Source organism: Stomoxys calcitrans, chromosome 5 (genome assembly GCF_963082655.1).
Source record: "Stomoxys calcitrans chromosome 5, idStoCalc2.1, whole genome shotgun sequence".
Classification (NCBI taxonomy): domain Eukaryota; kingdom Metazoa; phylum Arthropoda; class Insecta; order Diptera; family Muscidae; genus Stomoxys; species Stomoxys calcitrans.
This window is the reverse complement of record NC_081556.1, coordinates 57,359,265-57,373,624: the sequence shown is the minus strand read 5'-3', so window position 1 is coordinate 57,373,624 and position 14,360 is coordinate 57,359,265. Positions and strand designations below refer to the sequence as shown.

General features: G+C 37.9%; 1 protein-coding gene across 3 annotated transcripts in view; it reads right to left on the bottom strand.

Moving 5' to 3' along the window:
- Nucleotides 1–4,160: 4,160 nt before the first annotated feature.
- Nucleotides 4,161–14,360, bottom strand: part of LOC106083298 (odorant receptor 42a-like) — a 46,985-nt gene continuing 36,785 nt past the window's right edge. For 2 of the 3 annotated variants that reach the window (XM_059369371.1, XM_059369372.1), the window contains exons 3-5: nt 9,824–10,585; nt 4,592–4,949; nt 4,161–4,527 (exon numbers count right to left, since the gene is read on the bottom strand). In XM_059369371.1, the coding sequence (XP_059225354.1) occupies nt 4,438–4,527; nt 4,592–4,949; nt 9,824–10,585 (1,210 nt within the window). In that variant the 3' untranslated portion in view covers nt 4,161–4,437. The remainder of the gene's footprint in view (nt 4,528–4,591; nt 4,950–9,823; nt 10,586–14,360) is intronic. The other variant, XM_059369373.1, reaches the window with a different exon arrangement.

Genomic DNA, 14,360 nt, shown 5'->3' with positions numbered 1-14,360 from the left:
CCTCCAATACCCAGACCAGATACAGCCGAGATAGTTCAATAAAAAGATAAAGCCTTGAATTTGCTTCTTGAGCCTCTAGATATCCATTTTTTCCGGATTTGACCGATTTTTGTTATATAAATAAGCTTATCGTGAGTGCCAAAATAAATTGCCATACTTTTCCATGCTTTTTTTGCCAAATTCCTTACTTTCATCGCAAATAAAATGTTGTTTCAGAAAGATAAGTTAACTATTATCGCATTTCGTATAACCAGTAAATTGAAAGATGCAATAATTTTTTTTTATTAAATGTTTTTTACGCTCGTCGCTGTATGTCCCACCCCACCCACAACCCCTCCACAACAAATCACGCATGAATTATTTTTATGGTGTTTTCATCTCTGACAGTCCAAACAGACTTGTCGCTCTGATTCATGTTGAATTCTAAGCAAAATTCGAAAAAAATTTACGGTCCAAATATTTAACTGGGACGAATGGGACATTTAAGACCTATATTTTTGTACCCACCACCGAAGGATGGGGGTATATTCATTTTGTCATTCCGTTTGCAACACATCGAAATATCCATTTCCGACCCTATAAAGTATATATATTCTTGATCAGCGTAAAAATCTAAGACGACCTAGACATGTACGTCCGTCTGTCTGTTGAAATCACGCTACAGTCTTTAAAAATAGAGATATTGGCTGAAATTTTGCACAGATTCTTTTTTTGTCCATAAGCAGGTTAAGTTCGAAGATGGGCTATATCGGACTATATCTTGATATAGCCCCCATATAGACCGATCCGCCGATTTAGGGTCTTAGGTCCATAAAAGCCACATTTATTATCCGATTTTGCTGGAATTTGGGACAGTGAGTTGTGTTAGACCCTTCAACATCCTTCGTCAATTTGGCTCAGATCGGTCCAGATTCGGATATAGCCCCCATATAGACCGATCCGCCGATTTAGGGTCTTAGGCCCATAAAAGCCACATTTATTATCCGATTTTGCTGAAATTTGGGACAGTGAGTTGTGTAAGGCCCTTCGACTTCCTCCGTTAATTTGGCCCAGATCGGTTCAGATTTGGATATAGCTGCCATATAGACCGATCCTCCGATTTGGGGTCTTAGGCCCACAAAAGCCACATTTATTATCCGATTTTGCTGAAATCTGGGACAGTGAGTTATGTTAGGCCCTTCAACATCCTTCGTCAATTTGGCTTAGATCGATCCAGATTTGAATATAGCTGCCATATAGACCGATCTTCCGATTTAGGCCCATAAACCCACATTTATTAACCGATTTTGCTGAAATTTGGGACAGTGAGTTGTGTTAGGCCCTTCAGTTTCCTCCGTTTATTTGGCCTAGATCGGTTCAGATTTGGATATAGCTGCCATATAGACCGATCCTCCGATTTGGGGTCTTAGGCCCACAAAAGCCACATTTATTATCCGATTTTGATGAAATTCAGGACAGTAAATTGTGTAAGGCCCATCGACATCCTCCGTCAATTTGGTTCAGATCGGTCCAGATTTGGATATAGCTGCAATATAGACCGATCCTCCGATTTATGGTGTTAGGCTCATAAAAGCCACATTTATTATCCGATTTTGCTGAAATTTGGGACAATGAGTTGTGTAAGCCCCTTCGACATCTTTCTTCAATTTGGTCCAGATCGGTTCAGATTTGGATATAGCTGCCATATAGACCGATTTCTTGATTTATGGTTTTGGGCCCATAAAATGCTCATTTATTGTCCGATGTCGCCGAAATTTGGGACAGTGAGTTGGGTTAAGGGCCTTGACATACTTCTGCAATATCGCACAGGTCGGTCCAGATTTGGATGTAGCTGCCATATAGACCGATATCTCGATTTAAAGTCTTGGCCCCATAAAAGGCGCATTTATTTTCCGATTTCGCCGAAATTTGGGACAGTGCTTTGTATTAGGCTCTTCGACATTTTTATGCGACTTGACCCAAATCGGTCCAGATTTGGATATAGCTGCCATGTAGAGCGATATCTCAATTTAAAGTCTTGGCCCCATAAAAGGCGCATTTATAATCCGATTTCCCTGAAGTTTGACACAGTGTCTTACATTAGGCTTTTCGACATCCGTGTCGTATATAGTTCGGATCGGTTTATTTTTACATTTAGCTTGTATACTTATTAGTATTTGGTCCAAATCGGAACCTATTTTGATATAACTGATATGGGACATAAGGTATGAAATTTTCACCGAATTTTGATGAAAGGTGGTTTACATATATACCTGAGGTGGTGGGTATCCAAAGTTCGGCCCGACCGAACTTAACGCCTTTTTACTTGTTTCTCATTGAAAGAGCAAAATTTTTTAAAATTTTGGCGACAATTTACCTGATAAATAGAACCATTCTAGGAACGAATATGCAAAAAAATCTAAACTTTATTGAGCGGTTAATTCTTTGCCCTCAAAGGGTTGAAGCGTGCGGTAATAGCTTGCAACTCGGGTGGAATTTTCCTTAAAAGATTATTTTTGAAATAAGCGAGAACTTTACTAAAGATAGATAAAAGCATGTTATCGTTGACGATACCTTTTTTTAAATATATTAAATTTATTATTGTATGAACTAAAAGAAATTTGTATTTTTAGTTCAATATAATTCAAACGTTAATTTTAATTTCCATTTCTTGAATTCACAAACACATGCTCGAAACTAAGAACAATTTAATAAACTTAGCTGGTGTCTTAAACTAGAACATGTCAAACGTAGCGAAAAAAGCATTAAGATCCTTGATGAAATACAGTTGGAAAATCTTTTGCTTTTATGTTGTTAGCAAGCATTCAAATTGGAAATAGTGTCGGATTCAACAGTGATGTGGATGAATGCCTAGGGCTTCTGCTTTGTAAACAGAAGATCCTTAGTTCAACTCTCAGCTGCAACAAAAGGTCAAGTTTTATTTAACGTAAAATTGCAATGTTGCATACAAAATTAATCTTCTACAATATGGGTGAGCATTTGAGAGCATGGAGTGGGAGACGTGCGGAACTTAATGCGTTGTGTAATTAAGATATGTCCTCCCATCTCCAATTGGACCCTCCAAAGAGTTCGATTATAGCAACATTTTTTATTAGCATTCATTTCAATTTCAATGCATGTAAGTTCATATTTTACTTGTGGAAAGTTTTAGGTGAACTAGTACTAGGTATAAACAATTTCGTAGCTGTTAAGATATTGTTGAACTCATGACGACCATATAATTCTTTAGAGCTATATGAAGTTGAACACTGCTAAAATTTAGTTCATTTTAACTAGTGTTAAGGACCAAATTTTTTTGAATGTGTGGTTGCTGGTTATCCGATGTTCTTCTAATTTGGAAGGGAGATTTTCTCTGCCTCGAGACAAAACCTAGTAAAACTGAAAAATCGTTTCAGGTTTAGATAAAACTCCCATATATTTGTTCGTTCGATTTAGACCTACATTGCTATAATGTGGTGATTTGTTAACCAAACCTCACGAAATTTGGTACATGGATTTAGATATAGCCCCAACATACATATATGCGTAACTCGATTTAAATGTTAAAGTCTTGATATGCGCGGATAAGCAGATCTCAAAATGTTGCACAAACTTTTCCTCTAAGTCTACCACTATGTGTACAAATTTGTTCGAGATCCGCTTAGGTTTGAATATAGCTCTCATTTAAACGCAACGCTCGATACTTACAACCATTCGCACATAATGATATCAACCATTTTACACTTTTAATGTAGGTGTGGGTATTATATAGTCGTCACCTCCCAAGTTTTGGCTTTCTTGTTCTATTTTTCTGAGTTTTAACCACTGTGATATCACAATTTATATTTTGTATTTAAAATCCCCATGTATATTGTTTCTGCTATGCCAGTTTGTTTCCTTTTTGCTGCTGGAATAGATGACGTCTGTCTTAGTTGTCAAGAAATAATCTCAATGGATTTGTGGTAGCCTGTTGCAACAGATGTTCTTCGTGCTCTCTAACACACATTCACATTTCCAGTACCATTTTCATCTCGGCGGATTTTGGCGTTCCTATTCCACGTTTTGTAGATCTAATTGTTTGCTGCCGGGAATGAATGGGGTGGTGATGCTCCTGGGGTGGCCGAGAGGCAAGAGTCAATAAGTGAAAAATTTTCAATAACCAAACAGCCACAATCAACAAGTATTTTTTTTTCAAAATTTTTATTTCGTTTTCTTGTTCGAGGGAAAAGATTTTTATTTAACTTGTTTGGTGTTTGACTTTTATGAGTATCTTCGGTGTGGTAAAAATTTCTACGAAACCTACAACATGTGCATAGTGCTGAAGGGGGAAGGAGGAAGGGGGAGTGGGAAGTAGCAAGTGGCTACGAATATGAATTTAAATTTAAATATTTGATAATCCATATCATAATCGTAAATGGTTTTATAGCTCATATCTGCCGTCATCGCATATCGCATAAACTACGATTCTATTCCCAGGCCCGATGTGAGATTTGCACCAAATCCCATTTGTTTCATCATAGTATAGACGGAGAATGCGAATTTGACAACCTGTGAAATAGGCATGGAACTCTCATAGGAGAATTAAAGGAGATAAAAGAGAAAATTTACTTACGTTTATGTTGGAATTGAGTGTAATTGGAAATATCTTCATGGCCGTGAGCTGCATAGTCTTCTGGGAATGTTGCAGGAAAAAGCAGAGCATTTGCTTGTATCGGGGTTCCTCATTGTGCCAGGCCGAATGAAAGATTGCATGCGAAAGGGCGGCACTGTCGTCCACAAGACTATTGGCTAGAAAACTGCAAGGAAATGTTTCAGCCAAAATGGAGGCCACGTAAAATAGGGAGGCTACCACGGCTAGCGCATCGGCATAGAGAAATATATGAAGAGTGGTGATGCCCAAAATGATGCCAATAATAAGAAATTGCACAAACATTGTTCCAGATATAACGGGAGAGAAGATATTGTAAAGTCTGCAAATATAAAGTAAACTAAATAAAGTAGTCCACCTAAAGACACATCTAATTTTTGTGTATTATTTTCCATTAGCCATTCCTTTACTGATGCAATTGACTTTTTGGGCGGAAGCCATAATAGAAACGACATTTAAATTGCTTGAACCCAACCTTTGTATACCCACCAACTATTTGGAAGCGAACCAACAGTATTAAGCTGAGATAGGATAAAAATGTGTGTCCTCAAACAGTTGAATCTAAAGGTTGGTTGGTTTTTGCTCAAAAATCTTGTAAGAGCTAATATAGCTCACCGGATAATAAAATATATTTTGGCTTATATGCTGTGTGGATATCAACAACAAGACCTGTATGTATCAAACTTCGACAGATGGTACAGGTATTGGAATAATCCATCTACATCACTGTCCTTGCAATCGGATGAAACATGGCTTAAAGATATCAAATAAGTGGATCGATTTATACGGGAAGATATATAAAGATATAATCTAGAGATACAAAACATCCGGACCTAGTTTTAGCAGTATCGCTTTTCTTTTAAAGCTTAAAGATCAAAAAGTTCTTGCATTGGAAAAGTAAACAGGAGGATGTCACACACTTACCATGGTAAGGCACTTGAGGTGTGGTGGATTCAAAGGGAGAGGTAGTATTTGGATTATTGCGAAAATATGCTTTCGAAATGAATACAACTAAACAAATTAATTTTTCTGTCATTATCAGTCTGTTTATACCCACCATTATTAACTTTGTCATTCCGTTTGCAACATATCAAAATATCCTTTTACCACCCTACAAAGTATATATGTAAAACTCGAAGACAATATATGCGATGTCCATCTGTCCGTTGAATCCCTATTTAGTCTTTTAAAAATTCTTTATTCATAGGATGGTTAAGTTCGGAGTTAAAACGGACTATATATAGATAATGCCCCCATATGTACCGATCTGCTGGTTACTCAATTCGCTGAGATTTGGGAGAGTGAGTTTTATTATGCCCCTCAATATTTTTGTCAAGTATAGTCTAGATCGGATCACAATTGGGTTAAGAGCCAAATAAACCGATCCTGGTTGTTATTGCCATACAGACCGTTCCGATATTTATGTTATGCATAGCATTTACTCTATTAGTCTTTATTTCATTTCATAAGTTTTCTTAAATACCTCCACCAAAGGATAGGGGTATATTCATTTTGTCATTCCGTTTGCAACACATCAAAATATCCATTTCCGACCCTATAAAGTATATATATTCTTGATCGGCGTAAAAATCTAAGACGATCTAACCATGTCCTTCCGTCTGTCTGTTGAAATCACGCTGCAGTCTTTAAAAATAGAGACATTGAGCTGAAACTTTGCACAGATTCTCTTTTTTGACCATAAGCAGGTTAAGTTCGAAGATAGGCTATATCGTACTATATCTTGATATAACCCCATATAGACCGATCCGCCGATTTAGGGTCTTAGGCGCATAAAAGCCACATTTATTATCCAATTTAGCTGAAATTTGGGAAAATGAGTTGTGTTAGGCCAGTCGATATTCTTTTTCAATTTGGCCCAGATCGGTCTAGATCTGGATATAGCTGCCATATAGACCGATCTCTCGATTTAAGGTTTTGGGTCCATGAAGGGCGCATTTGTTGTCCGATTTTGCTAAATTTTGGGACAGTGAGTTAAGTTAGGCCCCTCGACATCTATCTGCAATAAAGCAAAGATCGGTCTAGATGTGGATAGAGCTGCCATTTAGACCGATCTTTCAATTTAAGGTAAAGAGACGCATTTATTGTCCGATTTTGCCGAAATTTGGACAGCGAGTTTTGTTAGGCCCTTCATTTTTTTAACAATTTGGTCCAGATCGGTTTAGGTTTGGATATAGCTGCCTTATAGACCGATCTCTCGAAGTAATGTTTAGGGCCCATTAAAAGCGCATTTATTTTCGGATTTCGACGAAATTTGGGACAGTGAGTTCCATTAGGCTCTTCAACAACTTTCTGCATTGTGGCCCAGGTCGGTCAAGATTTGGATATAGCTGCAACATACACCGATTTCTCGATTTAAGGTTTTGGACCCATAAAAGCAGGGAGTTGTGTTAGGACTTTCCACAGCCCTTTTCAAGTTGGCAGTGATCGATTCAGATTTGGATATAGCTGCCATATAGACCGATCTCTCGATTTAGTGTGACGAGGTAGCGGTTATCTAAAGTTCGGCCGGGCCAAACTTAACGCCTTTTTATTTGTTATACCTTCTAACACAGGATGGGGGTATGCTAATTTTGTTATTCCGTTTGCAATGCATCAAAATATTAATATGCATATATATTCCTGAGAGTAAACCGCTTTTCTTTTCAAATGTGGCTGAAATTTTGCACAACGATTCCTTGTATGACCTTCAATATACTTGCAAATATGGTCTAAATCGTTTTATAACCAGAGATAGTTCCCGTATAAACCAATCTCTCAATTTTACTATCTTACTACTTGCACGATGACCTCTACTGGTGTCCAACAAGTATGACTCGAATCGGTGTATTAATATTTGTGTTGCTAACTTTTTTTTCAAGCCATATCAGTTGCTTTGGCATAATAACTAAATTTAAACTATGGAACGATAAATTGGAATTAGCTCCTGTATCGAAATGTACCGAAAAGGATCGATTCCTTCAATGTAATGTTTTTCCCAAGGAGCTCCATAAAACGCGCATTTATAACCCGATTTAGTTGTTATGATAGGTTTCTCGATACTCGTGCTGAATATGCTATATTGGATACAGTCTCCATATAGACCGATCTTATGCATATCCCATTATGTGCATTTTCAACCGGATTTTTTCGAAAAGTGATTATGTACCAAAGTTTAGTACTAATGCAACCCTATAAATTATATATAAATATTTTTGATCGTCTCGACATTCTGAATCCACGTCTGTCCGCACGTCTGTCGAAATCGCGATAGCGGTCGAACGCTAGCCTTTTGCACAGATACTTCTTATTGATGCAGATCGTTGAAGATGGCAAATGGGCTATATCGGTTCAGATTTGGGTATAGCTCCCATATAAAGTGATCTGCCCATTTGAATTCTAGAGTCCATACAAGCCGAAATTTTTGCCCGATTTGGCTGTTCTGCGACGACTTTCACCAAATTTGGAGTTAATAGAGGGCGCAATAAAAGATATCGCCGCATTGTCTTATATTATTATACCCACCACCGAAGTATGATGGCTCATAAATTTTGCCATTACGTGTGCACATCGAAGGTTCCATCAGTGTATATATTCCAGATAGTCGTAAAAATCTAAGACGATCTAGCCATGTCGGTCCGTCTGTCTATTGAAATGACACTACAGTCTTGAAAATAGAGATATTAAGCTGAAACTTTATAGAGATTCATTTTTTTGTCCATTGACTTGTTGAGTTCGAAAATGAGCTATATCGGACTTTATCTTGAGACAGTAAGACAGTAAGTTATGTAAGTCCCCTCGATATTCTTGTTTAATTTGGCCCAGACTGCTCCAGATTTGAATATTGCTGCCATATAGACCAACCTCTGGATTTAAGGTCTTGGGTTCATAATAGGCGCACTTATTAACCGAAATTTGAGGTAGGAAGTTGTGCTAGGCCTGTCCTGCCTGCTATCCCTGTTCAATACAGCCCAGATCAGTCCAGATTTGGATTTAGCTGCCATATATACCAATCTTCCGATTTAAGGTTTTTGGCCCATCAAAGGTGAGATTATTAACCGATTTTGCTGAAATTAGGCACTATGAGTTGCGTTAAGCCCCTCGACCTTCACACCGAATAGGGCTAATATCGGTCTATATTGCATTTTAACTGCCATATAGACCCATCTCTCAATTTAAGGTCTTTAGGCGTATTTGGCGTCCGATTTCGTTGAAATTTGGGACAGCGTTGTATTAGGCCACTCAATATCCCAGAAATCAAATCGATCCAGATTTTAATGTAGGTGTCATATGGACCGATCTCCCGACTTCTTGGGATCATAACAGAACGTTTATTATTCGATTTTGCTGACATTTGACACAGTAGGCTGTGTTAGGCTCTTCGACATTCGTGTTCGATATGGCCCCTTTATTTAGATAAAGCTGCCATATAGGCCGATCACCCGATTTAAGGTCTTAGACCTATAAAAGGAGCATTTATTACCAGATTTCTCTCAAATTTGGCACAGCCCTGTTAAGCACTTCGATATCCATGCTCTACATGATTCAAATCGGTCTTTTTTTTTGGGTATAGGTGCCACGTACACACACCGATCTCCAGATTAAGTTCTTTGGCTCATAAAAGGTGAATTTTTTTAACAATGAATTTGTTACAACGAGTTGTATTACACCCTTTTATAGCCTTCCTAAGCAAGGTGGAGATCGGGTTATATTTGCATATAGCTGCTATGGGTTCATAATTGATAAAATTTCATTGTATTATGACGAAATATGGTTAATATAAATACCCTAAGTGTTGGGTATCCAAGGTTCGACTCGGCCGAACTTAAAGCCTTTTTGCTTGTTTTAGAATGTTCATTGATATACATACATATATAGTTCATTGAGTCGGATATCAATATTTCGATGTATATAAAGAAATTACATATTTTCAGTTGCATGTTTAAGGGTTTAGTTAAAACATTTTTTGGCTTGGTTAACGAATTCACATATCTTATTTAGTTTAATTTCTAATTTTTTTTTCTTCAAAAAATTAATGTCACCAGAATGAAGGATTATTTTATTGGTTGCTGAAAAGAAATTACCAGACAGAACGTCTTTGGGCGACGTTTCGGAGCTGTATGAGGGCTGATCATCAGTGCCAAAATGTTAATCTCTAACGTTCTGTATAAATTTGTAGTAAATTAAATCATTACTTACCCCATTATATTCTTGTGATCTAGGACGCACTGCACCAAGGCTTCATACCGCTGACAATTGTTCATGGTAGAATCGTTTCCCAGCGAGGAGATGCGACGCGACAAAATGTTTAAATGCGTTCTTAAAATCGTTATATAAACTATAGGATAGGAGTCCAATAAGGCTTGTTGCAAACAATGAAAACAGATGAGAGCGTACTCTATAGCAGCGTGAAATGCGAAGTTTCGGGTATTGCCGGACCACTCGAAGAGCGGATTGTAGACTTGATAAGGTGGCTTGCCTTTTATTACTGCTGACCAGAAAGTACTGCTGGCGTAGGATAAGTATAGGGTGGCGTATAAGGTCAAAGCTCTATTGGATAATGCAACAATTTTTCGAATTTGCCACTTATCCGAAGTCGCGGTTACTCTAACATCTAATTTGTCCATATACTCAGTAGATGCCAGAAGGCGTTTGTATAGAAAGAAAAACGCAAGCATTTTCAGAGAGCAGCCAATGCAATTGACCCATATTTGCAGAGCTGTAAAAAAGCCACTAGCCGTATAGGTGTCCAGACGTAGTATGAAACTTGTAAGAAATCCAACTGGCATATACAAGGTTACAAAGAAATTCACGATTATAGACCATAGGTAGTATAAAATTTTGTATTTATCTGTTGAGAGGTAGCCAATAATTTTAATCCCTCGAAACATGTATAAGGTACAGTCCTTTGTACTGGGCTGTGGCGCATTCTCGATGACGTTAGCCATGTCGAAAACTCTGCTGCAAATTAAGATTAACATTAAATGATATGGAATTTTTTATTTAAATTATTATAGTGGGCAAATGTCAACAAACACAACTACAACCACATAAAAGGGGAAAAAGAGCCATAAGCCCACTTTTGATAGGGAAATTGTACTCCATTTACTGAACATCGGGTTGGTGTATCTTGATGTCCGATTCCTTGCAATTACTTTCCATCATTATCGTACTAAGAAACAGAGGAGAGCCTTCTGTCGTATTAATGATTAAAATTCAATTAAATTGTAGTTTAATAAGAAGGGATCTGCTGGGAATATTTTACAAAGACGAAAGTCTACCAAATGTCTCCAGTACTAGTGAGTAGATAACAAACAATGCGTCAGAGGAACAAGTGGGCAGTTTCAAGAGGAACACACAAAAAAAAAAAATTAATTACAAGAGTACTAAGTTCTGCCGGATCGAATCTTACATACCCTCCATCATGGATCGCAAGTATCAGGTGCTTTGCCCGGCATCTCTTTATAGGCAATCAATGAATAAGAATTGCTATGCCATTAGAGCTTTAACAGGTTATGGACCGATTCAGGAAGTGCAAACGAGAGATCGGTTTTTATGGGAGCTTTATTAGGTATAGGCCACCGCCTGAACGCCTAGTTTCGAATCCTTGCACGACCATCAGAAAAATGTTCTGCGGTGGTTATCCCATCCTAATGCTGGCGAAATTTGTGAGGTACTTTGCCATGTAAAAATTTCTCTTCAAAGAGGTGTCGCTCTGCGGCACGCCGTTCGGACTCGCCTATAAAAAGGAGGTCCCTTATCAATGAGCTTAAAAATGAATCGGACAGCACTCAATGATTTGTGAGTTTCTTTATGGAATGTTCATAGGCAAATTTGCATTTGCATACCAGGTTATAGACGAATTCAGCCCATACTTTGCACGTAGATTAGATGTCATGGCAGAAGTCATTTCCGCCAAATCAGATTTGCATTGCGCCCTCTACAGGGTCAATAAGTCAAGATCCCCGATCGGTTTATATTGCAGCTATATGAGGATATAACCCGATTTAAACCATACTTGGCACAGTGGTTGAAAATTAAAACATAACACCTTGTTCAAAATTTCAGCCAAATCGGATAACAATTGTGCCCTCTAGAAGCTCAAAAAATATTATCGGGAGATCGGTTTATATGGCAGCTATATCAAAACATGAACGGATTTGGTCCATTTACAATCTCAACTGACCTACACTAATAAGAAGTATTTATGCAAAATTTCCAGTGCCTAGCTTTACTTCTTTGAAAATACTTTCGACAGGCAGATCGACAGACTAGTTCGACCTGAATAATCACAGCTGTTCTGATATTAATTTGTTGATAGTAGTTACTTGATTAAACTTTATTTCATTTTATTGACAAGTCCTTATTGACGAAATCTTAAATGCCTTCGTTCGTTCATTTAGTCATTCATTTTGCAACACATCGAAATATCAATTACCGACCCTATAAAGTGTATATATTTCGGATCGTCGTAAAATTTAAGACGATTTAACAATGTCCGTGTGTCTGTCCGTCTGACCGTCTGTCTGTTGGAATCACTCTACAGCCTGCAAAACTTGAGAAATTGAGCTGAAATTTGGCACAGAGACGACTTTTTGATGCACGCTGCCAAGTTCTTGAACGGGCCAATATAGACCGATCTGCCGATAAAGGGTTTAATGCGATTTCCCTGAAATTTGAAACAGGAAGCAGTTTTAGGCCTCCCGACATCTGATCTAAATGTGGTTCAGACCAGTCTATATTTAGATATAGCTGTCATAAAGACCGATCTGAAGCCCATAAAAGCTTTATTTTTTATTCGATTTCGCGGAAATGTGAAACAGTGAGTTGTTTTTAGCCTCTTGACATCCGACCCAAATATTAGTCAGATCAGACTATATAGATATAGCTGTCATATAGACCGATCTTTCAATTTAGGGTCTAAATCCCATAAAAATTAGATTTATTGTCTAAAAATATTACTTGTATATGAGTTTCCAGTACCTGAATAAAATATGATCGTGACCAGCCCCTATAAAGACATAACTACTGATATAAAACTGGAGTTATAATAAAATGGTATGATTATTATATCCTTGTTTAATTTGTTCCATATCGGTCCAGATTTGGTTATAGATGTAATATAGAACGATCTTTCGAGTCGTGACCCTGTATGAGTCGCATTTATTATCCGATTTCGTTGAAATTTGTTAGGCTTTTCGACATCCGTGTCCTACATGGCTCCGATCGACCTACATTTGGATATAGCTATCAAAAAGACCAATATTTTGTTCTACAAACTTAAACAATGACTTTTACTTATTAGACCACTCAATATCCGCGCCGAATTTGGGCGCCTAAGTTATCCAATTTTCACCGGATTGTGACGGAAGGGGGTTTACATATATACCCGAGGCAGTGGGTATCCAAAGTTCGGCCCGGCCGAAATAAATGCCTTTTTACTTGTTATTTCTAAAGTGGACATATTTAAACAGGTGCTATAAATACTTCAAAATAAGTAATTTTTTCAACAAAAAAAAGAAAATGGGGAAACCTTCTCCCAGACCTCCATTTGGGCTTATGTTGTTTATCTTCATTTTTCCGCTAAACTCAGCCAATAAACTAAAAAACGCCGATTTTGCAACCTGATTTCATTAGACCCGTTAATATCCGAAACAAATTTAGTCCATATCGGAACATGTTTGGGAAAAGTTTCTTTTTGGTGTAGTCTACACTGCCTGGAACATAGGGCATTGTATCAAGGATAACACATTGTCCGTAGCCGCTAAGTGATCAAATAGAAAGCTCCCTTGGCCTCACAGCAGTAGCCGCAACAAATTTGCCTAGCCACAATGTCCAGAGGCATTAGATGTGACATCAAATTCAGTGCACTAATTAGTGTTGTACTCACTGCGGATACAATGCACAAACAAGCCATAATTTGGATCCGTATGAGTATTGATCAGTAGGTGGATTTTAAGGCACCGTCTACTAGACCACAACACCATATAGCATTATAGGTCTGCCAACTGCAGTATACACACATTGCATGTCACGCGGTTTGAAATCCCACCTTTTGTCAATGCCTCTTTTGCTGATGTATTGGGCAAGAGAGGTAAATCTTGGTTTGATTTAAAGTTCAACTCCTGTCCAGCAGAACACCCAGGTATTTTGCCCTTTCATTAAATGGAACATTCTCTCCTCCCAAGTAGACAGGTACCACTGTGGATAATACGTATCTCCTGGCAAAAAGAACAATTTCAGTCTAAGATTGATTTACTCTTAGACTACTCTCGGTAGCCCACTTCTCTGTCGTACGTAGATCTTCCTGAAGTATATCTCTAAGAGAGCTGAAAAACTTTCCCCTAACCACAATAGCCAAGTCGTGTTGACTTTTGCAGGTACCCACAGCTATGTGTACAAGTCACATTGATTATGGTTAACTTTCGAAAGAGAAAAGGTAGGCGCTTAAAATTTTACACAAATACATTTTTAGTGTAGGTCGGTTGGGATTGTAAATGGACCAAATCGGTCTATGTTTTTCTATAGCTGCCATATAGAGGGCGCAATTCTTATCCGATTTGGCTCAAATTTTGCACGTGGTGTTTTGGTAACACTTCCAAGAAGTGTGTTAAGTATGGTTCATAATCTGATACAGCAGCCATATAAACCGATCTTCCGATTAGACTTCTTTGGCCTCTAGAGGGCGCAAAAAGGAATGACTTCGAACAACTGTACCAAGTATAGTCTACATCAG